The sequence below is a fragment of the Medicago truncatula genome, chromosome 5 (genome assembly GCF_003473485.1).
Source record: "Medicago truncatula cultivar Jemalong A17 chromosome 5, MtrunA17r5.0-ANR, whole genome shotgun sequence".
NCBI classification, from domain to species: Eukaryota; Viridiplantae; Streptophyta; class Magnoliopsida; order Fabales; family Fabaceae; genus Medicago; species Medicago truncatula.
Window position 1 is genome coordinate 23,570,321 of NC_053046.1, and position 27,500 is coordinate 23,597,820.

Here is a 27,500-nt window from a genome sequence, read left to right on the forward strand (position 1 = left end):
TCCGTGGCCTAAGCGGCCATAGTCCCTCTAAGAAGCTGGCCGTGGAGGGTTATGATGTAGTATTTTTCTATCAATCAAAAGTAAGTATTTTTGTGTATATCGTCTCCAGAGGGACTAGCGCGATATTCAAGCCATTCAACAATCAATATTGTTCTAAGTGTATGGATTTAAAATGTCTGTTTGTGTAAACTATATAAACTATTTGACATAAAATAAATAGAGAAGAGATATGACCATTTCGCTTGGGGTTAGAGATATCAATCAAGCGTAACAGCTGCAATCTCTCGATCAATTAACAGTTTCTAGCTTTTTAAACGATATTATCACAATCACTCGACAATATCATTTGTAACGCCCTCTTTAATTATTTAATTATTTTATAGAGTTTAGAGTCCACTTTGATGATTTATGTGATTTTAAATGATTTATGTTGATTTTATGGTGTGGTGTATTTTATTAAATGACTATTTGTATTATTTAATAGTATAAGTGAGAATTAGTAATTATTGGAGTTTTGGGGGTTAATTAATAATTAAGTGAATTAAGTGGGAGTTAAGTAAAATAAAAGGGGAGTTAAGTCACTACTAGAAAATAACCAATTAGCGACGACCTTTTTTAAATAATGACTTTATCCAAAGAAATAGAATTAATGTATAAAGAAATAAACAATACCATGATTGAAATAAATAATAATATCATTTTATTAATAGAAAAAACTAATAAAATTCTAGATCACACATTTAATAAAATTAAAATTGAACGTAGTGAAATAAATAGTATATACGAAACTTTAGACAATATAAAAGGAATTAATGAAGATGAAAACATTTTTAAAATTAGAGAAGCTCTTCAGCAACTAGAAAATCATTTAGATTATGAAGAAAATAATAGAAGTATAACAATAAAAGATATAGAAGAATTATTAAATAAAACAAGAGAAGTAAAACAATTAGATAAAATAGTTAAACAAGAACCATTAATACCATCTATGTTAATAAACCCAATATCTTCATGGAGGGGATAAAAACTGAATATATGGAATCAATTAGGAGATCCAATGATATGGAAGAAATTAAACAATTAATGGAACAATTAAAAATAGTCGAACAAGAAAATAAACCAATAAGTTTAGAAAAAGTAGAAAAAATAAAAACTAAAGAAGAAAATGAAGAAGTAATATTAAATTATAATTCCTCAGATTTAGAATCCGAAATAGGATCTAATATAGGATCTGATTCTGATTTTGATGAAATATTTATGGAGAGAGGAGAGACAAGTAATTCAAAATCAAAAAGAAAAAGAGAAGATAATTGGAACCCACTTAGTTCTTGGGAAAACTATGAAAATGAAACAATGAATCGTAGAGGATATACTAGAGCTAACGGAAAATGGACAAAGATTTCGGATGAATTTAAACCCCATTATGAAGAAGGAAAATCTAAAAAATTACTAAACCTTGATTGCGTAAGAAATCCAGAAGAAATATTAGAAAGATGGTCTAATAATATGATTATGCTTCTAGCAACCGATGAGAGATTTAGTAAGGTAAATCTAATGGGTGTTAAGAATTTAATAGCTTATTGAACAACAGGGAATGTGCTAAAATTTTTAACAAGTATTGAGGATGAAACTTGGCAACAATATGCTAGAATTACTGAAAATAATCAACAATTTGCCAAATTAATAATAGGATTAATATATAAGGAATTTATAGGGTTTAATATCCTTGAACATAAAGCAAAAGTAAATAAACGCTTAAGAGAAAGAGCAGAAGCTCATTTAAATAATATGCAAATATGCAATATGTGCGAGATAGATAGCTTTATTTGTGAATTTAAAAAATATTATTATGATTTAGATAGGAAAACTCAATTAATATATACAAATATATTTATATCTAAATTACCTTATCCACTTAGTACAAGTATAAGAGAAAAATGGAAATCTCGACCAGAAGAATTAGGTGATACCTTAGCAGGAGTAATACAAATTTTATATGAAGAAATAAGAAATCAGTGTCTAGAAAGGGAAAAAATTAAAAACTTAAATCTAGGAAGTACTTCACTTTGTTGTAACAAATTAGACTTAGACTTACCCGGAAATTATGGTTGTAGTAAAAGAAGTAGGAAAAATCCTAGAAGAAAACCAAGGTTAAGAAAAACCTATCCAAAGAAAAGAGCCAATAAAAATACTAAGAAAAAGTATTTTAGGAAAAAGAGACAAACACCTAGAAAATATTGCCCAAAAGGAAAAAAGAAATGTGTATGCTGGATATGTAATGTAGAGGGACATTATGCTAATGAATGTCCAAAGAAGAAAGAAAAGGATACTAAAGAGACTAAAGAAAAATCAAAACTAATAAAGAAAGTATATCAAATATATAATTTAGAGCCCTTAGAAGATGAACTAAGTGATAGTGATTGTAGTGTATATGAATATTTAGGAGATAACCTATCTTCAGAGGAAATTGAATATGAATTATCTTCAGAAGAAACAAAATTTGAATAGTACTTATATTAAAATAAAAATTGAAAAAGAAGATAAAGAAACTGAAGCTTATATAGATACAAAGGCAAGTATTTGTATAGCAACAAAAGCATTATTTAGTAAATTGGAAAAATTAGAAAAACCATTAAAGATTCAAATAGCTGATGGATCTATACATCCATTAAATTGGGTAGCTACTAGAATTACCTTAAATATTCAAAATAAATTATTTATGGTACCTATGGTATATCAACAAGAAACAGGGTTAGATATGATAATAGGAAATAATTTTCTAAGATTATATGCACCTTTTTGCCAATACTTAGAGTATATTTCAATTAAGGCTCCATATATTAGAGGAAAACAATTAAAAGAAATGATCGATATCCCTATAATTCATTCTACAGAGTTACACAAGATAAAACGTGGTGAAATTATAGGATTAATTTATAGGAAAATGCGCCATGTATTAGTAAATTTAGAACCAGGAAGAAGAATACCCGCACATATAGAAGAATTACTAGAGAAAGTTGAAGGTGAGAAAAACACAAGAAGGGGGGGGGGTTGAATTGTGTTTTCTTTTTCTGTCTAAAAAATTCTTCTTCTGATAAATCTTCAGAAGCAGACTGAGAGTGCTTCTGATGAAATGATCAGAATCAGATATGCAGCGGAAAGAACAGAGCAGAGAAAAGAAAGACAAAGACACAAGCAGTTATCCTGGTTCCTTCCACAACACGGAAGTAGTCCAGTCCCCCTTGCACTTCCAAGGAGATTTCACTATAATCACAAAGATTACAAATGCTCAATACTATCAAAGTATGAGACTTCACAAAACTATGCTCAAGCACACACGCAAGAGTCTTCCAATGCTCAAGCACTAAGCAAGAGACTTCTAATGCTCAAGCACGCAGGCAAGAGACTTCTAATCAAACAAAAATACAGAGAATTGAGTTTGAATTGAACACTTGATATACAATCAGTGGTGTTCACAATACAATACAGAAAAGACTCTAGACTTTGAATTTCTAAGATGTATCAAATCAGTGCAGAAATTCAGTGTGCTTTTTTTTAGAATCAAATTGACAGAGTTTTGGCGCTTTTAAACTTATGTATCTCTGTCTAAAATCTTCAAGTCTTCACTCCTTTATATAGAGGCGTGAAAGAGACGTTGAGATAATCAGCACGTCTAAAGAGTCGTTTGAAATCCTTTGATTATCCACCAGTGATCTTTTGCCTGATTTGGGTGTAGTCCTTTGAAGGATAAACTTCAAATTCATTCCCATCTTGAGTTGTACAAATTCTGCAGGCATGGCTGTTGTTTTGTCTTGTAGCGTAGACAGAAAACAGAGTAGTGGAGGTAGTGGTTGTACACTTGTACTTTGTCAACTCTATTAACGAGAGACAAGAGCTCAGTGCTATCCATATATCCGTTGATACCTCCCTTTCAATTCTTCGTTCTTCTTTGATAAGACTGAATTGAGAATCAGCAACTTTGAATCTTCAGTTTGATTAAAGGATCAAATGTAGCTTCTGGTGAAAAATATTGCTTCTGATGAAAACTTTTGCTTCTGATGACTTTCTGCTTCTGATGACGTCATCTCTTCAGGAGCAGTTTAGCTTCAGGAGCAGCTTTCTGCTTCTGATGACGTCATCTCTTCAGGAGCAGTTTAGCTTCAGGAGCAGTTTTCTTCAGATGCTCAGAATTTCTTTTTCTTTCCATTGTTCTTCCAAGACCTATTGAAATAACTTGAGTAGCCTTTGGTCCTGTACACTTGAACAATAATTAGTAATAACCAATTGACAATTTTTAATACCTTGTTATCATCAAAACTTAATAAGGTTCATTGTGAAACACATTTTGTTCCAACAAAAGTTTGTAGTGAAGACCCACTAGATCCAAAAATTAATAAAAATATGGAATTAGTTGAACTAAAATTAAAAGATCCTTCAAAAGAAATTAAGTGTAAACCAATGATATACACAAAACAAGATAGAGATGAATTTGCTGAAGATATTAAGCAAATGTGTGAAAAAGGATTAATAAAACCATCAAAAAGTAAACATTCCGCGCCTGCATTTTATGTTGAAAACCATAATGAAATAAAAAGAGGAAAAAGAAGGATGGTAATAAATTATAAACAAATAAATGATGCAATGGAAGGAGATGCATATTTTCTTCCAAGAAAGGATTTAATTATTGAAAGAGTTAGGAATATGAATTGGTTTAGCACCTTTGATTGTAAATCTGGATTTTATCAAATAAGACTAATTGAAGAATCTAAAGCTCTAACAGCCTTTAGTTGTCCCCAAGGTCAATATGAATGGAATGTGCTTCCAATGGGAATGAAACAATCACCAGGTATTTTTCAACGAAGAATGGATACAATACTTAAAGAATTTAAGGACTTTTGTCTAATTTATATTGATGATATATTAGTTTTTTCAAATAAAGATTTAGATGATCATTTTAAAAAGGTAGAATTAGTACTAAATAAATGTTTTGAGCATGGAGTAGTATTAAGCAAGAAAAAACCCGTTGTAGCTCAGAATAAAATTAACTATTTAGGACTAGAAATAGAAAAAGGAAAATATTTAATGCAAAAGCATGTGTTGGAAAAACTTCAAAAATTCCCAACTAAATTAAAAGATAAAAAGGAATTACAAAGGTTTTTAGGATTACTAACATACATTTCAAATGAAGGTTTTATAAAAAATCTTGCAGCCGAAAGTAAGTTACTTCAGCAAAAACTTAAGAAGGATTCAATTTGGTCATGGACCGAAGATGATGAAGTACTTATTACTAAATTAAAGAATTTATGTCAGGACCTTCCTGAATTATATCATCCATCTGATGATGATTTAATTATTATTGAGACTGATGCCTCTAACAAATATTGGGGAGGAGTTATGAAAGCAAAACCTCCTGGACAAAAGAAAGAACTATTATGCAGATACATGTCTGGAACTTTTTCAGACAGTGAAATTAATTATCCTACTCACGAAAAAGAAACATTAGCACTAATTCGAATGTTAGAAAAACATCGAATATATGTGCTTGACAAAGAATTTATTGTAAGAACCGATTCTACTTATGTTGCAGGATTCAAGAACATAAATCATAAAGGAACTTATAAACAAGGAAGACTTATTCGATGGCAGATGAAATTAGCCGAATATAATTACTCAATTTCTCACATCAAAGGAGAAAAGAACGTACTCGCAGACATTCTATCAAGAGAATGGAACGAAGCGAAGAATTGTTAATCCAACAACTTGTAATCAAAGAAGCATTAAAAGCTCACAAATTAAAAGAACAAGAATTAATTGGAAAGGAAGTAGAATTAATTGAAAAAGAGATAGAACTAATAAGATCACAGATCAATAGAAAGAGTCCAATGGATGAAATTATTGTAAGAGAACCAAAGAAATGGTATGTGGTCTTCAATGAACCATTTCCAGGAATCTACGATGACTGGTACAAGGCAGCCCCACACTGTCAAAAGATCTCTGGAGTCACTCACCGAGCCTATGCAACAAAAGAAGAAGCGGATAAAGCTTTGATGGATCATAAAGAATTAGACAAATCAAGAAATGAAATTTATTTGGGTCCAAGAACTTTTTCCGAGACAACAAGAAGTAAGGCAGCATAAAGAGCTCCGATGAAAATCTTAGGAAGAATTCCTTTTTCCTTAGATGATCTACCTATTATTTCCAGAAAAGAACATGAACTTCAAGTACAATTTTCAGAAGAAAAATTTCAAGAAAATTTTAACAGGCTTAAAAATTGGACGAATGAAGAAAAAAATAATTGTTTTTATATGGTAAGCAGAAATGGTTTTGGGCTTAAAGCGGTAATCACTCCTGAAGCTTCACCAATATTAGCATTCAACATGTTCCAATTTGGACTTGTTCAATGCATTTATCTAAGTGCAAATTCTGAAGAAATTAGCCTATTCCCGGTTACTCTCAAAGATGTAGTCCAATCATACAAAAGAAATATTGCAAGAGAAAGATCTATCTATATCAAGTTTTACTCAGCATATCCCGATTTCTCTACTAATCAACCGGCTATGCATTTTGTTCAAGTTGGAATCAACAATCATCAATATCCATTAATGGACGAAGCAAGGGAAGAAGTATTAAGTGAAGAACAAATTGATATGATTATTGCTAATCAATTAGCAAGTATATTTTCCCAATGTCAATCAATCACTAAAAATTCTCATATTAAGGTACTTAGCAAAACAAAGAATATGTTAATCTCAAGCAAAACAAGTGGCAAAATAATCAATGAGAAAGACATGCAACTACTAACAAGTTTTGAATTACCATTCTACTCACTAAACAAGGAGTTATTAAACTATAAGCCAAGAATCTTAAGAGAATTATGCTTAAGCATAAGAGGAAGCATTAATCATGCTTGTGAGTTGTGCATGCATGAGGAAGGGACTGAAGCAATTGCCAAGTGCATGGACATGTGTCTAGAAGAAGAACAGAAAAAGCCATGCTGAAAATGTAGTTGCCTTCATGCATGGAGACAAGTAATAAGTAGTGTCATAAAAATATGTAAGGGTGAATAGTGTTAGGATGAATAGTACTATGAATAGTGCTATGATGAATAGTGTTATGTATGAATAGTGGTAGGGCCTTTTGGCTTATAAATAAAGGCTTGTAACGATAGTAGTGCAAGCTGTAGTAGAAAGCTCTATGTTTGTAAAGTTTCTCTAATAAACTTAACTAAGTCCTTTAGGACTTAGTTGTTGGCACTTTAGTGCTTTTCTTGTAATCAATTTTCATCAATAAAATTCATCCTTCACTTACTTAATTCTATTCAATCCACTTATTACTATCCATTATCTACTTATTACTACAAATATATATACCACTAATCCTACTTAAGGCTACCAAAAGCTACGGAAGCAGCGGTGGACCGATCACTAATTCATGAAAATCATGAGCAGATATAACTACTTAACTTTGTTTAAATTAAATTAAGCTTTTATTATATAATGTTAGCACTTATGTTTTATGTATTATTATCTAATATTAAGTTTAAGTATTTTCATTTTAAGAACTAGTTAATATAATTATCTATTAATTATGGGGATATAGAACATTTAAATATAACTGAAGAAGACGGAAATTATGAAGGAAGTATTTTAATTGATCCTACTTTGTTTCAAAAAATACAAAAAGAAGATTTAGACCTAACTAAGGATGCTAATATGAAAGGAAAAGAAAAAATTGGAGGAATAATGAAAAGATTTAACCAAAAAGAAAACATTATATATTACGGAAAACTAATTAATGAGTCTCCTACAGATATTGCGGATGCTCAAGGACACACCTATATTAAGTTGTTAGATAAGAAGAAACTTATGGAATTAAAAGAAACATAAAGAAAGAAGAACATAGGAATAGAATAGGATATATTCATATAGGAGCTATACAAGTATTAATTAAATCTACTTTTCAAGAAGGAATTAATTCTCCGTTAGAACTAATATTAAAAGATGATAGAATTACAGATTCAGTTGATAAAATACTAGGAGTTGTTGAAGGAAATCTAGCATACGTTAAATTAAAATTCGAAATACATCCTAATATAGGAATCTCATTAGACACTCAAAGACTAGATCAAACCCTTACTCTAGAGCATAAATTTTTAAGAGGAAATTTAATGAAACCAGGAGATAAAATATTTTCTATTACTTATTGCGCTAATTATGCATTAACGAATTCTCATCATAGTATTACTTTTAGAAATAATAATAGAATAGATGTTGGGGGCTTGATGCTCTGGAGCCTTTGCTCAATTAAGTTGAGGGCTTGATGCCCTGGAAGTATATTAATACTCAAATACGTTGACGGCTTGATGCCCTGGATTGGTACCACATGTGTAACACTCCTATTTCTATTAAAGCAATTAAACATGCGAATAATACATTTATTCAAGAAATAGAGGCTACGCCACATTCAAAATTCAAAAACCAATAAACATGTATATAAACCTCAACCGTCGCAGCGGAATATAAACCAGAGTAAATTCAAATATACATGTTATGAATAAATAAATTACATCAACATAGATGCATCAACATAGCCTCATAAATTGTTGAGGCTTATGCCCTGTGAACGCCTTGTCGTTCAATTGTTGAGGGCTTATGCCCTGTGAATGGTAGTTCATTCAAACCGTTGAGGGCTCATGCCCTGTGAATGCTTTAACTATTCAAACTGTTGAGGGCTCATGCCTTGGAATGCATTGTCATTCAACTGTTGAGGGCTCATGCCCTGGAATATTTATCATTCAAATTGTTGGGGCTTATGCCCCGAAATGCTTAGTCATTCAACATGTTGAAAATGGTACCACATGCATATTGTAGTTGTCGTTGTTGTTGGTTGCATCGTTGTTGTTATCGTTGTTATTGATTGAGTTATTGTTGTTGTTGTTGATTGAGTTGTTGTCGTTGTTGTTGATTTGAGTTGTTGTTGTTGTGTTGTTGATTTTGTTGTTATCGTTGTTGTCGAATCTTGTGGTTTTCGTCGTTGTTGGTTGAATTAGTAAGTGTTACTAAAGTTGAAGAAGTATGAACATTACTGCTGAATATATGTTGCTAATTATGTTATTTAATTAAGTTGTTAAATACAGTTGATGATTTACATATCTATTATTATTGTTTGTGAATCTTACCCTTCTGCTTGAAAATGTTGCCCTTCGTATGGGTAACTTGCAGGTGATCTAGAGTAGTAGCTGTTAGCTATTGTTGTGAGTGGATTTTCCTCACATGAGTCTTAGGAGCTCTGATTCGTAATGGGATGAGGATAATTTGTCGTTGTATTCATCATTCCTTATGTATCATTATGAACCTATTGGTGTTTGATTAAATCTTTAAAGATATTTATGTTTAGGCCATGTGCCAAAATTTATTGGAAGTTGTTTTAATGTTGAAAATATTCCGTTGCGATGAATTATTATGTTTTACCAAAGACTATTTTAATAAATAGTATTTTATTCTATTTATGGATTTTTGAAAAGCAGTGTGACATTACGTTTGTTAATTACTCTAATTATTTAAATGAAATTTTTATGTTGGGAAAACTGGGTGTTACAATTGGTATCTGAGCAGGTCGATCCGTCCGGCCAAGTAGTTGAGTCGAGTAACAATTGTAATACTGTCAATGTGTTGTCCTGATTGTTGTTCGTTGTGTTTTTCTAATTAATGGTTATGTTTTATTATGTGATCATGTTTGACTGACTAACTTTAATGTGATTTTTGTGTATTGTTGAAGTTACTATTTTGTTACACATAGTTTAAGATATTTAAGTGATACCTGAATTCATTTTCTTTTGTGCTCTGAATTTCGAGGACGAAATTCTTTTAATGGGGGTAGAGTTGTAACGCCCTCTTTAATTATTTAATTATTTTATAGAGTTTAGAGTCCACTTTGATGATTTATGTGATTTTAAATGATTTATGTTGATTTTATGGTGTGGTGTATTGTATTAAATGACTATTTGTATTATTTAATAGAATAAGTGAGAATTAGTAATTATTGGAGTTTTGGGGGTTAATTAATAATTAAGTGAATTAAGTGGGAGTTAAGTAAAATAAAAGGGAGTTAAGTTTAGGAGTTAGGAAAATTGAGAAGTCAGAAGCAGTTTCACGTACAAACAAGTTTTGGGAGAAAAACCAAGAGAAGAGCCAAGAGGGGAGAATCTGATTTTTGTAGAGCTTTGTTCATCAATTCAATGTAAGGGTGAGGCTAACTCTCAATAATCATAGTGTATGTGAATTCTGAAATTGATTTAACATGTAGTTGTTTATGAATATGAGAATTAGGGTTAGAATGTAGAATTGAATCGTTGGAAGAAGTAGGTAATCTGATGGATTAGGGTGATAAAGGATGTTTAGATTGCAGATTAATCACGGACTAAGTTCCCAATCAATTTTGGGGTTTGGGTCGATGGAAATTTGAGTTTATGCTTGAAAAGTCGGAGTCTAAACGTTTTTGCAAACAAGAGATTATGTGAGGTTTGGTAAATCGATTTTGGAATGGGTGAGACTTGAAATAGCTGTAGATTATGATAGAGCCAAGTGTCAGGAGAGTGTAGGCGAAAACGGCATCAAAATCCGATTAACGGTTTAAATTTTACATGCGAAATGGTGAAAATCGCTATTTTTGAAAAACAGATTTCTGGACCTGATACTGTCAAATTACCTAAAAGCATTAAGTTACTCAAAAACATTAAGTCCTAGATTAAAAGTGATTATCAAATATTAACATCCATGTCTAGAGTGATAACTTAAAAGTATGTGTCCATAACATTTTGAATCTCAATAAAACATTAAATGCAAGAATAACAACAATATTGAATAGATAGCTAGAACCATATATTAAATGATCAAGAGTTTACATAATGGCTTGTTTGAATACCTCAAAACAAGGGTAGATGTACGGTTCTATTGAAGTAGTAAAAATAGAGTATCGTTTCGACAGGGAGTTATGAATTCAATTAACTTTAAATAATGATTAGATTGAAGGTTTAGAAGGTAGAAAAGTTTGGATTTTTAATTAAAAGAAAATAATAAAAGAAAAGATAAAAGCATTGGGATTATTGGTTCATCTAATAGACAAGTCCTTCACAAACCAAAATATTAAACTTATAACCTTATGTTAAACCTAGTTTCTAAAGACGAGTTTCTCTTAAGCCTATCACATCTCCTATCGGTCTCAGTGAGTGTGTTCCTCTAGCAACCACGCCTATTTTCATGATTGATCACTATTAGAATCCTTGAAGTTCGAAACTCTATATGTCTCAAGATTCACTAGACTATTTTCATGTTTCACAATCCTTGTCTAAATTCACTTTATCGAATATCAAAACTCCACTTTCGTTTTATGAATTAATATTTGGGATAATGGATTAACGATTATCAAACCCTCCACTTTCGTTTCCAAAGTTTGATAATATTTAATCCATGTTAAAACGGTGAATTTAGAAGAGAAACTAGGGTTACATAAAATTAGGGTTTAAGGCTTGGCTTGATTAGGATTATATCATTGGACTTATCCAACAATCCCAAGACAAGAGAAGTCTACTCACTAACGTTCATTGTAGACATAGAAGAGAAGAAGAAGAAGAATAACATAAAATAAAGGTGAACTTTTATTCAAAGAAACAATTGTCACTTATTATTTCCGAGAACAAAAGATGAATATTTGTGATGGCTAGCTACTCTATTTATAGTTTACATTCGACTTAGAATCTAAGCAATTACATCACTAGAATGTTCCACAAGAAAACTAAAATAGAGTAGCTTAAAATCTAAGCAAAAGCAGCAAAAGGACTAAAGTGGGGCCGCCTCTTAAATATATTTGTACAAGATCTTCAAATTTTTTACACATGATATTTTTGTATGAGATATTCATATTTTTGTCCTCAATCCTTGCAGCATATATTTTTGGCACGAATCAGCTCCAATTCTCCTTTCTTTTGCTCCAAGACTCAATCTTTAGAATATTTGTTTCTGAAATATAATAATATGCAATTGTAGTAAAAGAGTTCTAAAAAGGAAATAAACTTTAAATAAAATAAACTCAAATATAAATAAAACGAACTTAAATATTATATTAGGAGAAGATGAAAGCGTCTCAGAGTAGACAGAAGAGTTATCATGATAAGAGGAGAAAGGATATTGAGTATCAAGTTGGTGATCATGTGTTTTTGAGGGTGAATCCTATGACCGGTGTTGGTCGTGCTTTGAAGTGTAGGAAGTCGACTCCTTGTTTTGTTGGACCGTTTGATGTTATTGAGAAGGTTGGGGTTGTAGCGTATCGGATTGCGTTACCACCATCTTTGTCGAATCTTCATGATGTGTTTGTTGAGGAAGTATGTGTATGATGCGTCCCATGTGATTCAAGTGGATGAATTCGAAGTAAGAGATAATTTGACCGTTGAGACTTGGCGGGTTAGGATTGAGGATCGTGAAGTGAAGCTTTTGCGTGACAAAGAGATTGTTTTGGTCAAAGTGATTTGGGTTTGACCAACTAGTGAGAGTGCCACTTGGGAGCCGGAGAGTAGGATGAAGGTTTCGTATCCGGAGTTGTTTCCTTCAGGTAATTTTCGAGGGCAAAAATTCTTTTTAGGGGGGAGTTGTAACAGCCCGATTTTCGCTAGATTTATTTATTTGTTTTTATTATGTGTTTTATGTGCTTGTGTGTGATTATTCATCATTGGGTGCATTTTCATGGGTTTCCGTGTTGGAAGGGTATTTTAGTCATTTTGGACTTAGGGGTATTTTGGTCATTTGGTGAGAACGGGTAAAATTATAATTTTGGTGGGAATTACTTTTAGTGAGTAGGGAGAATAGTTATTTTACTAAGTTACTAGAGTAAAACTAAGATTTTACCGTTATTGACCGTTAGTGACATTTTATTGTTACTTGATCGTTATTAGTTAATACCGTTGTATGTGTAGAAACATTTTGATGTGAATAGAAATGTGTTAAGTCCATTAAGTGAAGGGTTTGGCCCAATAAGAAGACTTAGTATAAAAACCTACACTTATGAGAAATTTCCTCACACTTTCATTTCATAAGATATTTTGGAGAGAATAGAGAGAGAAAGTGGGAGCAAGAGGAGAAAAGGGCAGAGAGAAGAGGACTTGAAGAATCAAGGGTTGGGAGAAGAGCTAGGAGCAAAATTGAAGCCTAAGCTAGAGAGATTAACCTACTAAGGTAAGGGGGTTAGAATTCATCATAATCACTTGTAATTTTCAATTATTTGTATGATAAGTGCTTAATTGGATGAATTGATTAATTGTTCATATATGATGAAATTCGTGCTCTAATTATGATGACATGTTTAGATGTATGAAGTTATGAATAATTGAATTGTTGTTGGTTGAATTACATGTTCAAAGTATGAAAAATGGGTATGTGTTGAAAATATGCTCAATTGGTTGAATTATGCTATGTTGTTGTTTAATTGTGATAATATTCATTTTCAATTGATGTTGTTGTTGCTAAGTGATATTGTTGTTGATGATTCATGGCTTGGGTGTTCATAATCCATGATTTGATGATGTGAAATAAGTTGTTGTTGTTGGTTTGGTGAAAATTGGTACTTATGAGTTTTGCTCAAATTGTTGGATTGGGATATTGTGTTGTTGAATTATGGTTGAATTCATGTCAAAGTGTTGTTGAATTAGATATGTTGTTGTTGTTGAATTATACCATGGGTATTCCATTTTATGAAGTTGTTGTTTGTATTGGTGAAGTTGTGCTAGATGTTCATGTGAAGGACCCAAAATGAAATTTGATATACAAAGTTGTTGACTGAGTTATCGATGTGGTTGGATGAGTTAAACTTGATGTAATTTCTGTTTTTATGTTGTAGTTGTGATAGTCGAGTCGTTTGGGAGAAATCGGGAGTTTTGGGTGAAAATTCAATTGTTAACTGTTTTGGAAAAATGAGCGTTTGTGAAAGGCTTTGGAAAATGAATTTGGGAATGTTGAAACTTGAATTTTTCTGTACATTAAGATAGGGCTAAGTGTCAAGAGCGTGTAGGCGAAAACGGCATCGAAAACGGGTTAACGGTTTGGTTTTTACGCGCGAAAACGTGAAAATTGGAAAATCTGATATTGTCTGTCAGGCATAAATCGGACTACGATTTTATTCATCGGGCTACGATTTTGACCAGGTTTTTGGGTGTTTCAGCTCGAAAAAAATCATACCTACTATGGGGAAAAATCGGACTACGATTTTGCCTGACCAAAAACTTTTAAAATGCATTTTTCTTCAACCAAATTGTTTCCAAACTTATTTCTAAGTGTAGGGACTTTATCCTAATCATCTAGGGGTGTTTTTATGAAACAATTAACCTTGTGTAAAAGAGGTCTAGTGAATCTTTGTGTCGTTTTGTCTTAAGATTTATCCATGTTGGCTGGTGGCCACTTGATATGGTTTTTGGTCGGAAATGTTTCTTGAGCCAATTGTCTTATGAATTGTTGTGACCATTCTTGTATGACTAAGTGAAGTTGTATGAATAAATGATTGTATTTTGGATATGATATTTATCATGAGATGTGTATCCTATCTTACTTAGGATGTAAGAAATGCTTGAATTGGTGAAACTATATGTGATAGTTGATGTTGAATAACATTGTTGATTATTGATGATCATGTTGATGTGGTGATGAATGCTATGATTTAATTGTGTATGGACATGTTTTCTTGATAATGCAAATGTTGTGGAGATGAACAATATAATTGGGTGTTGTCCTATATATTGTGGTGAAAATTGAGATTGTTGTCGCATTATCGAGTCTTGTTACATGTCCATGCATCATAGTCGTGTTGAGATTGTAGTTGTAAAAGGGTTGAACTCTTTTACTTCGGAGATTATGTAAGACGGGTGTGAAATTTTACATACGATGTTTTTGTTGCATCGAAGGTGACGAGCTTGAGGTGATTTGGTACCACATGCATGTACGTGTCGATAGGTGCATATCATGCTATGAGTCTTATTGATAAATGTGATTGGTGATTGTTCATGAAATGTGATTAATGATTGTTCATGATAAATGTGGTTGGTGATTGTGTATGAATAACTATGAATTGATATTTGTTCATGACACATGTGATTGGTGATTGTTCATGAAATGTGATTAATGATTGTTCATGAAATATGATTGAGGATTGTTCATGATATATGTGATTGGTGATTGTGTATGAATAACTATGAATTGATATTTGTTCATGACACATGTGATTGGTGATTGTTCATGAAATGTGATTAATGATTGTTCATGAAATATGATTGAGGATTGTTCATGATATATGTGATTGATGATTGTGTATGAATAACTGTAAATTGATATTTGTTCATGACACATGTGATTATGTGAGATATTAGGGTTTTGATGTAAGTATATATATATATATATATATATATATATATATATGAGGATATCATTATTGATCAAATGCATGATGTTTATGTTGAATATTCATGTTAACTGTTATTTGGATTATGATGATGTAATACTTACCCCGAGTGGATCTGTGATGGACCGCCTACCTGTCTGTATGGGTGGGTAGACGTTGTGCAGGATTAGTTGTTTGGTGAGTTCTTGTGCTTGGTGGATATCGGGAGATACCTCCGGTATCTGTGTTTTTAGAGTCTAGGTTGGCTCTAATCTAGGCGTTGGTTATGTCTGTCTAGATTATCATTTGTTTTGGATTATTTGTTATGATTGGAGATTTACCCGTATGTTAGGATTTTGAGATGCATCTATGTTGATGTAGTTATTGATTCATGACATGTATATGTTGAGTACCATGGTTTATATTCCGCTGCGACTGTTGAATTTTATATACATGTTTAATGTTTTTTTTGAATTTTGAATGATGGTGTAGCCTCTATTTCTTGAATAAATGTATTATTCGCATGTTTAATTGCTTTAATAGAAATAGGAGTGTTACAATCCTCATTCTCAGTCTGAGTACCAGTCAAAGCAAAAACTCTCCCAGTAGTCTGCGCCTTCTTACGCTTCTTGCATTGCGAACCAATATGACCTTCCTCATTGCAGTTAAAACACACAACATCGTCATGTTTACACTCAGCAAGTGTATGACCTTTCTTACCACAACGAAGACATCTTTTCACATCCCCAGGACAAGCATTACTCTTATGGCCTTTCTCGCCACAAGCATAGCACACAATCTCATTAGGAGCATCTTTCTTTCTAGGCCTCCTCTCATCATTAACTCTTTGTTTTCCCTTATCAGCAGGAGCACTGTAAGGCTTTGGACGACTCTGCTGAACTTTGAATTTCCTCTTACACTGACATATTCAGCAGGAGCACTGTAAAACTTAGCCAATTCCACAAACTTGGCAGCATACTCATTCACTGACATATTCCCTTGCTTCAGCTCAAGGAACTCAATCTCTTTCTTCCCGCGAACATCTTCCGGAAAGTATCGGCTATGAACTCTCTCCTAAACACAGCCCAAGTAACAACAACACCATCCTGCTCTAGAGTAGGTAGAAGACTAATCCACCAATCATCAGCTTTCTCAACTAGCATGTGCGTACCAAAACGCACCTTCTGAACCTCAGTACACTGCATAACCCGAAACACTCTCTCAATTTCTTTGAGCCACGTCTGAGCTCCATCAGGGTCATATCTTCCTTTGAAAGTAGGAGGATGATTCCTCAGAAAAGTATCCAACATCCTCACTTCAGCATTAGCACCAGCATTTGCATTAGGCTGATGCCCTACAGCTTGAGCCACAGCTTCTGGTGCAGCAGCAATCGCAGCGTCATTTCTTCCAGCCATTCTTAGTTCTCTACACAGCAAACAACAACAACATTCGAAACAACATAAGACAGTATAAAACTGTTACTCAACAAGACACGACTCGACTACTTGGTCGGACGGACCAACCTGCTCTGATACCAATTGTAACACCCCGTTTTCCCAACATAAAAATTTCATTTAAATAATCAGAGTATTCATCACAAACGGAATGTCACACTTCTTTTCTAAAAATCATAAATGGAATAATTAATTATTTTTCCTTCAAAGTTCAATCAACATAATATTCAAAACTTCGGAGCAGAATTAATTCAATCTAAATTAGTCTTTGGCACGAAGGCCTCATAAAAACATCTCATAAAATATCCAATCTAAAACATAGACATGTAAATTTCATAAGCAATATGTAAGGAATAGAAAAACATGCAACAAAGTCCCATCCCGTTACGTATCAGAGCACCTAAGGACACACACGAGAAGGAAACCACTCACGACAGCAACTACAACAACTTATTCTCGATCACCTGCAAGTTACTCATACAAAGAGCAACATTTCGAAGCAGAAGGGGTGAGATTTCACAAACAATAATATTAAGCATATAATTCATCAATTATATTTAACAACATAAAAACATCATAATTTCATCATAGATAATAATATATTCATATAACACTTCATTAACAACTCATGTATAGAACACAACTTGACAACTTAACAACTTGACTTGACAATGCAACCTCAACTTGACTATGCAACTTAACTTCTTAATCATGCATGTTGTAAAAGCCCGATTTTTAGCTAGATTTATTTTAATTACTTTTATTATGTGTTTGTGTGTGATTATTTGAGCTTGTATGTATTTAATTGTCATTGGGTGAATTTACATAGATTACCGTATTAGAAGAGTATTTTGGTCATTTGGCGGGTAAGGGTAAAATGGTAATTTTGGTGAGAATTATTTTTAATATTTAGTGAGAACCCTTATTTTATTAAGTTATTAGTGTAGTGATTAGTTTTTACCGTTTAGTGACCGTTGGTTATATTTTACCGTTGTTAGTAATTACCGTTGAGCGTATATAAACTTTTTATAATTATGTTAGAATGGGTTAGGCCCATTAGAATTTAGAATTGAGCCCATTAAGGGAGATAACATTAGGGTTGTCATAGAAAATATCATTCATTCACTTCACAAAATTTTCCTAGAGAGAGAGAGGTAGAGAGAGAAAGAGGTGAAGAGAAGAACAAGGATTTGAAGGGAATAGCTTGAGGAATCAATTGGGGTAAGCTAGGAGCTGAATTGAAGCAAGAGTTTGGGTTAATCTTCTTCTAAGGTAAGGGGGTTAGTTATTATCATAATCATGTACAAATTTTTGCATTTTCTCATGTTGTATGAAAATGGGTTGATGAACAATTGTTGCTCAATTCGTGCTCTTGCCGTGATGCTATTTTCTTGTGCATGAATTGATGCTTATGGTATGTTTGTGGGTGAAATTACATGTTTCAAAGTATGTATAAATGTTAAGTCATGAAATTATACTTAATTGATGAAATTTGATATGTTTTTATTGAAATGAGATGTAATTCATATTCCATTGATGTTGTTATTGTTAACTGATGTTATTGTGAGTGAATCATGGTTTGGGTATACTTAATTGTGGATTGATGATGAGAAATGAGATGTTGTTTTTGTTGTTTTGAGAAAATGGGTCAAATGGTGATTTTGATTAAAATGATGTGTGATTCAAGTTTGTATATGGATTTAAGTGTATTTTCATGTCTAAAAACATTTGGGTAAACCTTTGGAATCAATTTGGGTAATGGGAAGTCGAAAATTGGAATTTTGGGGTGAAAATGGATTTTTCCCGTAAAACTGAATTTTTCTAGACTGTGCACTTCCGCCATGGCGAGCAAAACCTTCCGCCAGGCGAAATTGCCAGTTCCAGCATCCTGTGTTTCGTGTTCTTGCATCTTTTTCGCATATTTCTGTTTTGATTTGGACATTTTGGTAAACATGAAAGTTGTAGACAATTATGTTAGCTATCTTTTGGCTTTGGTTTGACGTCCAAATTATTTTTAGAACTTGAGTTATGATCAAATTACTACACATGGGTCATGTGGATTTTTGTGAAAACTTATCATAACTTTTTCTTTGAGTCGTGGAACTTTTCCAAACTTGATATTGGGTCTAATGAAGTACTTAGAGTGAATAATTGAGTATGCATTTATGTATTTGGGAATGTGAATGTGTTGATGGTTTAAGAAATATTTTGGGCGGAGTTGAATCGGTGAAAACGGGTTTTGAGCTAAATGTTGTTTTGTCTTGGAATTTCTCATACGAACTTGAGCTATCCTTTGAACTAACTTCTAATAGTTTGTAAGTGGCTTAAGTCCTTGACTACATGATTGATTAATATTGAATTGTAGGATTTCAAACTTAAATAAGTTGCCTAACTTTGAAAATTATCAATGTTGGCTGTTTGCCACATGATTTGGATTTTTGTCGGAAATGTTTCTTTAACAAATTGTCTTGTGAGTTATTGAGATTATTCTTGTATGACTAAGTGAAGTTGTATGAATGAATGATTGTATTGAATATGATGTTTATCATGAGATGTGTATGCTATCTTACTTAGAATGTAAGGAATGCTTGAATGGTGAAACTATATGTGATAGTTGATGTTGAATGACATTGTTGATTATTGATAATCATGTTTATGTATGATGAATTGTAGATGTTGAATATAATATTTATCATGAGATGTTGTTTCCCTATTACTTGGAATATGAGAATGCTTGAAATGGTGAAACTATATGTGATAGTTGATGTTGAATGACATTGTTGATTATTGATAATCATGTTGATGTGTGATGGTGAATACTATGATTTGATTGTGTATGGGCATGTTTTCTTGATAATGCAAATGATGTGGAGATGAACAATATAATTGGGTGTTGTCCTATATATTGTGGAGAAAATTGTGATTGTTGTCGCATTATCGAGTCTTGTTACATGTCCATGCATCATAGTCGATGTTGTTGTAAAAGAGTTCGGCTCTTTTACTTCGGATATTATGTAAGGAGTGACCCCTTACATACAATGTGTTTTATCATCGGAGGTGACGACCTTTTGGAGATTTGGTACCACATGCATTTATGTGTCAATAAGTGCATATCATGACATGAGTCTTATTTGGAAATGTGATTGAAGATTGTGAATGAATATTTGTGAATTGATAATTGTTCATGAAATATGATTAATGATTGTGCATGGCTTATGATTGGTGATTGTTCATGATGTATATGATTGGTGATTGTTCATGATGTATATGATCGGTGATTGTTCATGATGTATATGATTGGTGATTGTGTATGAATAACTGTGAATTGATAATTGTTCATGATACATGTAATTGGTGATTGTTCATGAAATGTGATTAATTATTATTCATGATACATGTAATTGGTGATTTTTCATTAAATGTGATTAGTGATTATTCATGATGTATATAATTGGTGATTGTTCATGAAATGTGATTAATGATTATTCATGATAAATGTGATTGGTGATTGTGAATGAATAATTGTAAATTGATAATTGTTCATATGATTGATGAATATTGATGTGAGATATCGGGGTGTGATGTAAGTATTAATGTGTAATTATTATTGATCAAGTGCATGATGTTTAAATTGAAATATCCATGGTAACTGTTATTTGGATTATGATAATGTAATACTTACCCCTAGTGGATCTGTTATGGACCGCCTGCCTATCTGTATGGATGGGTAGACGTTGTGCAGGTTTAGTTGCTTGGTGAGTTCTTGTGCTTGGTGGATATCGGGAACTTTCTCCGATATCGGTGTTTAGAATTAGTCGGCTCTGATCTTGGCTTCGTTGTGTCGGTCTAGATTAGTTTATTTTGGATTTTGTTATGTTTGGAGATTACCCGTTTGTTGGGATTTTTGAGATGCATCTATGTTGATGTAATTTATTTATTCATAACATGTATATTTGAATTTACTCTGGTTTATATTCCGCTGCGACTGTTGAGGTTTATATACATGTTTATTGGTTTTTGAATTTTGAATGTGGCGTAGCCTCTATTTCTTGAATAAATGTATTATTCGCATGTTTAATTGCTTTAATAGAAATAGGAGTGTTACACATGTGGTACCAATCCAGGGCATCAAGCCGTCAACGTATTTGAGTATTAATATACTTCCAGGGCATCAAGCCCTCAACTTAATTGAGCAAAGGCTCCAGAGCATCAAGCCCCCAACATCTATTCTATTATTATTTCTAAAAGTAATACTATGATGAGAATTCGTTAATGCATAATTAACGCAATAAGTAATAGAAAATATTTTATCTCCTGGTTTCATTAAATTTCCTCTTAAAAATTTATGCTCTAGAGTAAGGGTTTGATCTAGTCTTTGAGTGTCTAATGAGATTCCTATATTAGGATGTATTTCGAATTTTAATTTAACGTATGCTAGATTTCCTTCAACAACTCCTAGTATTTTATCAACTGAATCTGTAATTCTATCATCTTTTAATATTAGTTCTAACGGAGAATTAATTCCTTCTTGAAAAGTAGATTTAATTAATACTTGTATAGCTCCTATATGAATATATCCTATTCTATTCCTATGTTCTTCTTTCTTTATGTTTCTTTTAATTCCATAAGTTTCTTCTTATCTAACAACTTAATATAGGTGTGTCCTTGAGCATCCGCAATATCTGTAGGAGACTCATTAATTAATTTTCCGTAATATATAATGTTTTCTTTTTGGTTAAATCTTTTCATTATTCCTCCAATTTTTTCTTTTCCTTTCATATTAGCATCCTTAGTTAGGTCTAAATCTTCTTTTTGTATTTTTTGAAACAAAGTAGGATCAATTAAAATACTTCCTTCATAATTTCCGTCTTCTTCAGTTATATTTAAATGTTCTATATCCCCATAATTAATAGATAATTATATTAACTAGTTCTTAAAATGAAAATACTTAAACTTAATATTAGATAATAATACATAAAACATAAGTGCTAACATTATATAATAAAAGCTTAATTTAATTTAAACAAAGTTAAGTAGTTATATCTGCTCATGATTTTCATGAATTAGTGATCGGTCCACCGCTGCTTCCGTAGCTTTTGGTAGCCTTAAGTAGGATTAGTGGTATATATATTGTAGTAATAAGTAGATAATGGATAGTAATAAGTGGATTGAATAGAATTAAGTAAGTGAAGGATGAATTTTATTGATGAAAATTGATTACAAGAAAAGCACTAAAGTGCCAACAACTAACTCCTAAAGGACTTAGTTAAGTTTCTTAGAGAAACTTTACAAACATAGAGCTTTCTACTACAGCTTGCACTACTATCGTTACAAGCCTTTATTTATAAGCCAAAAGGCCCTACCACTATTCATACATAACACTATTCATCATAGCACTATTCATAGTACTATTCATCCTAACACTATTCACCCTTACATATTTTTATGACACTACTTATTACTTGTCTCCATGCATGAAGGCAACTACATTTTCAGCATGGCTTTTTCTGTTCTTCTTCTAGACACATGTCCATGCACTTGGCAATTGCTTCAGTCCCTTCCTCATGCATGCCCAACTCACAAGCATGATTAATGCTTCCTCTTATGCTTAAGCATAATTCTCTTAAGATTCTTGGCTTATAGTTTAATAACTCCTTGTTTAGTGAGTAGAATGGTAATTCAAAACTTGTTAGTAGTTGCATGTCTTTCTCATTGATTATTTTGCCACTTGTTTTGCTTGAGATTAACATATTCTTTGTTTTGCTAAGTACCTTAATATGAGAATTTTTAGTGATTGATTGACATTGGGAAAATATACTTGCTAATTGATTAGCAATAATCATATCAATTTGTTCTTCACTTAATACTTCTTCCCTTGCTTCGTCCATTAATGGATATTGATGATTGTTGATTCCAACTTGAACAAAATGCATAGCCGGTTGATTAGTAGAGAAATCGGGATATGCTGAGTAAAACTTGATATAGATAGATCTTTCTCTTGCAATATTTCTTTTGTATGATTGGACTACATCTTTGAGAGTAACCGGGAATAGGCTAATTTCTTCAGAATTTGCACTTAGATAAATGCATTGAACAAGTCCAAATTGGAACATGTTGAATGCTAATATTGGTGAAGCTTCAGGAGTGATTACCGCTTTAAGCCCAAAACCATTTCTGCTTACCATATAAAAACAATTATTTTTTTCTTCATTCGTCCAATTTTTAAGCCTGTTAAAATTTTCTTGAAATTTTTCTTCTGAAAATTGTACTTGAAGTTCATGTTCTTTTCTGGAAATAATAGGTAGATCATCTAAGGAAAAAGGAATTCTTCCTAAGATTTTCATCGCAGCTCTTTATGGTGCCTTACTTCTTGTTGTCTCGGAAAAAGTTCTTGGACCCAAATAAATTTCATTTCTTGATTTGTCTAATTCTTTATGATCCATCAAAGCTTTCTCCGCTTCTTCTTTTGTTGCATAGGCTCGGTGAGTGACTCCAGAGATCTTTTGACAGTGTGGGGCTGCCTTGTACCAGTCATCGTAGATTCCTGGAAATGGTCCATTGAAGACCACATACCATTTCTTTAGTTCTCTTACAATAATTTCATCCATTGGACTCTTTCTTTTGATCTGTGATCTTATTAGTTCTATCTCTTTTTCAATTAATTCTACTTCCTTTCCAATTAATTCTTGTTCTTTTAATTTGTGAGCTTTTAATGCTTCTTTGATTACAAGTTGTTGGATTAACAATTCTTCGCTTCGTTCCATTCTCTTGATAGAATGTCTGCGAGTACGTTCTTTTCTCCTTTGATGTGAGAAATTGAGTAATTATATTCGGCTAATTTCATCTGCCATCGAATAAGTCTTCCTTGTTTATAAGTTCCTTTATGATTTATGTTCTTGAATCCTGCAACATAAGTAGAATCGGTTCTTACAATAAATTCTTTGTCAAGCACATATATTCGATGTTTTTCTAACATTCGAATTACTGCTAATGTTTCTTTTTCATGAGTAGGATAATTAATTTCACTGTCTGAAAAAGTTCCAGACATGTATCTGCATAATAGTTCTTTCTTTTGTCCAGGAGGTTTTGCTTTCATAACTCCTCCCCAATATTTGTTAGAGGCATCAGTCTCAATAATAATTAAATCATCATCAGATGGATGATATAATTCAGGAAGGTCCTGACATAAATTCTTTAATTTAGTAATAAGTACTTCATCATCTTCGGTCCATGACCAAATTGAATCCTTCTTAAGTTTTTGCTGAAGTAACTTACTTTCGGCTGCAAGATTTTTTATAAAACCTTCATATGAAATGTATGTTAGTAATCCTAAAAACCTTTGTAATTCCTTTTTATCTTTTAATTTAGTTGGGAATTTTTGAAGTTTTTCCAACACATGCTTTTGCATTAAAAATTTTCCTTTTTCTATTTCTAGTCCTAAATAGTTAATTTTATTCTGAGCTACAACGGCTTTTTTCTTGCTTAATACTACTCCATGCTCAAAACATTTATTTAGTACTAATTCTACCTTTTTAAAATGATCATCTAAATCTTTATTTGAAAAAACTAATATATCATCAATATAAATTAGACAAAAGTCCTTAAATTCTTTAAGTATTGTATCCATTCTTCGTTGAAAAATACCTGGTGATTGTTTCATTCCCATTGGAAGCACATTCCATTCATATTGACCTTGGGGACAACTAAAGGCTGTTAGAGCTTTAGATTCTTCAATTAGTCTTATTTGATAAAATCCAGATTTACAATCAAAGGTGCTAAACCAATTCATATTCCTAACTCTTTCAATAATTAAATCCTTTCTTGGAAGAAAATATGCATCTCCTTCCATTGCATCATTTATTTGTTTATAATTTATTACCATCCTTCTTTTTCCTCTTTTTATTTCATTATGGTTTTCAACATAAAATGCAGGCGCGGAATGTTTACTTTTTGATGGTTTTATTAATCCTTTTTCACACATTTGCTTAATATCTTCAGCAAATTCATCTCTATCTTGTTTTGTGTATATCATTGGTTTACACTTAATTTCTTTTGAAGGATCTTTTAATTTTAGTTCAACTAATTCCATATTTTTATTAATTTTTGGATCTAGTGGGTCTTCACTACAAACTTTCTCTAGTAATTCTTCTATATGTGCGGGTATTCTTCTTCCTGGTTCTAAATTTACTAATACATGGCGCATTTTCCTACAAATTAATCCTATAATTTCACCACGTTTTATCTTGTGTAACTCTGATTGCTTTTTTGAATAAGTTGTCTCTGTAGAATGAATTATAGGGATATCGATCATTTCTTTTAATTGTTTTCCTCTAATATATGGAGCCTTAATTGAAATATACTCTAAGTATTGGCAAAAAGGTGCATATAATCTTAGAAAATTATTTCCTATTATCATATCTAACCCTGTTTCTTGTTGATATACCGTAGGTACCATAAATAATTTATTTTGAATATTTAAGGTAATTCTAGTAGCTACCCAATTTAATGGATGTATACATCCATCAGCTATTTGAATCTTTAATGGTTTTTCTAATTTTTCCAATTTACTAAATAATGCTTTTGTTGCTATACAAATACTTGCCCCTGTATCTATATAAGCTTCAGTTTCTTTATCTTCTTTTTCAATTTTTATTTTAATATAAGTACTATTCAAATTTTGTTTCTTCTGAAGATAATTCATATTCAATTTCCTCTGAAGATAGGTTATCTCCTAAATATTCATATACACTACAATCACTATCACTTAGTTCATCTTCTAAGGGCTCTAAATTATATATTTGATATACTTTCTTTATTAGTTTTGATTTTTCTTTAGTCTCTTTAGTATCCTTTTCTTTCTTCTTTGGACATTCATTAGCATAATGTCCCTCTACATTACATATCCAGCATACACATTTCTTTTTTCCTTTTGGGCAATATTTTCTAGGTGTTTGTCTCTTTTTCCTAAAATACTTTTTCTTAGTATTTTTATAGGCTCTTTTCTTTGGATAGGTTTTTCTTAACCTTGGTTTTCTTCTAGGATTTTTCCTACTTCTTTTACTACAACCATAATTTCCGGGTAGGTCTAAGTCTAATTTATTACAACAAAGTGAAGTACTTCCTAGATTTAAGTTTTTAATTTTTTCCCTTTCTAGACACTGATTTCTTATTTCTTCATATAAAATTTGTATTACTCCTGCTAAGGTATCACCTAATTCTTCTGGTCGAGATTTCCATTTTTCTCTTATACTTGTACTAAGTGGATAAGGTAATTTAGATATAAATATATTTGTATATATTAATTGAGTTTTCCTATCTAAATCATAATAATATTTTTTAAATTCACAAATAAAGCTATCTATCTCGCACATATTGCATATTTGCATATTATTTAAATGAGCTTCTGCTCTTTCTCTTAAGCGTTTATTTACTTTTGCTTTATGTTCAAGGATATTAAACCCTATAAATTCCTTATATATTAATTCTATTATTAATTTGGCAAATTGTTGATTATTTTCAGTCATTCTAGCATATTGTTGCCAAGTTTCATCCTCAATACTTGTTAAAAATTTTAGCACATTCCCTGTTGTTCAATAAGCTATTAAATTCTTAACACCCATTAGATTTACCTTACTAAATCTCTCATCGGTTGCTAGAAGCATAATCATATTATTAGACCATCTTTCTAATATTTCTTCTGGATTTCTTACGCAATCAAGGTTTAGTAATTTTTTAGATTTTCCTTCTTCATAATGGGGTTTAAATTCATCCGAAATCTTTGTCCATTTTCCGTTAGCTCTAGTATATCCTCTACGATTCATTGTTTCATTTTCATAGTTTTCCCAGGAACTAAGTGGGTTCCAATTATCTTCTCTTTTTCTTTTTGATTTTGAATTACTTGTCTCTCCTCTCTCCATAAATATTTCATCAAAATCAGAATCAGATCCTATATTAGATCCTATTTCGGATTCTAAATCTGAGGAATTATAATTTAATATTACTTCTTCATTTTCTTCTTTAGTTTTTATTTTTTCTACTTTTTCTAGACTTATTGGTTTATTTTCTTCTTCGACTATTTTTAATTGTTCCATTAATTGTTTAATTTCTTCCATATCATTGGATCTCCTAATTGATTCCATATATTCAGTTTTTATCCCCTCCATGAAGATATTGGGTTAATTAACATAGATGGTATTAATGGTTCTTGTTTAACTATTTTATCTAATTGTTTTACTTCTCTTGTTTTATTTAATAATTCTTCTGTATCTTTTATTATTATACTTCTATTATTTTCTTCATAATCTAAATGATTTTCTAGTTGCTGAAGAACTTCTCTAATTTTAAAAATGTTTTCATCTTCATTAATTCCTTTTATATTGTCTAAAGTTTCGTATATACTATTTATTTCACTACGTTCAATTTTAATTTTATTAAATGTGTGATCTAGTTTTTATTAGTTTTTTCTATTAATAAAATGATATTATTATTTATTTCAATCATGGTATTGTTTATTTCTTTATACATTAATTCTATTTCTTTGGATAAAGTCATTATTTAAAAAAGGTCGTCGCTAATTGGTTATTTTCTAGTAGTGACTTAACTCCCCTTTTATTTTACTTAACTCCCACT

The 27,500-nt window shown here is 31.7% G+C and overlaps 1 protein-coding gene across 1 annotated transcript; it reads right to left on the reverse strand.

Moving 5' to 3' along the window:
• Nucleotides 1-6,085: 6,085 nt before the first annotated feature.
• Nucleotides 6,086-16,832, reverse strand: LOC112418059 (cellular nucleic acid-binding protein-like). Its single transcript, XM_039834692.1, has 3 exons — nt 16,734-16,832; nt 15,976-16,336; nt 6,086-6,189 (listed from the first exon to the last, which is right to left on the reverse strand). Exons 1-3 carry the CDS (start codon nt 16,830-16,832, stop codon nt 6,086-6,088), a joined length of 564 nt encoding a protein of 187 aa, XP_039690626.1.
• Nucleotides 16,833-27,500: the final 10,668 nt, after the last annotated feature.

What these genes read in the sequence shown, in the direction of transcription:
- LOC112418059 (XM_039834692.1), bottom strand. Translation starts at nt 16,832, where the DNA reads ATGGCTGGAAGAAATGACGCTGCGATTGCTGCTGCACCAGAAGCTGTG. An exon ending in ATGCTGGTGCTAATGCTGAA is followed by an intron (nt 16,337 to 16,733) that starts GTGAGGATGTTG and finishes TGAATATGTCAG; the next exon opens with TGTAAGAGGAAATTCAAAGT. An exon ending in TCAGACTGAGAATGAGGATT is followed by an intron (nt 6,190 to 15,975) that starts GTAACACTCCTA and finishes TGGAAATAATAG; the next exon opens with GTAGATCATCTAAGGAAAAA.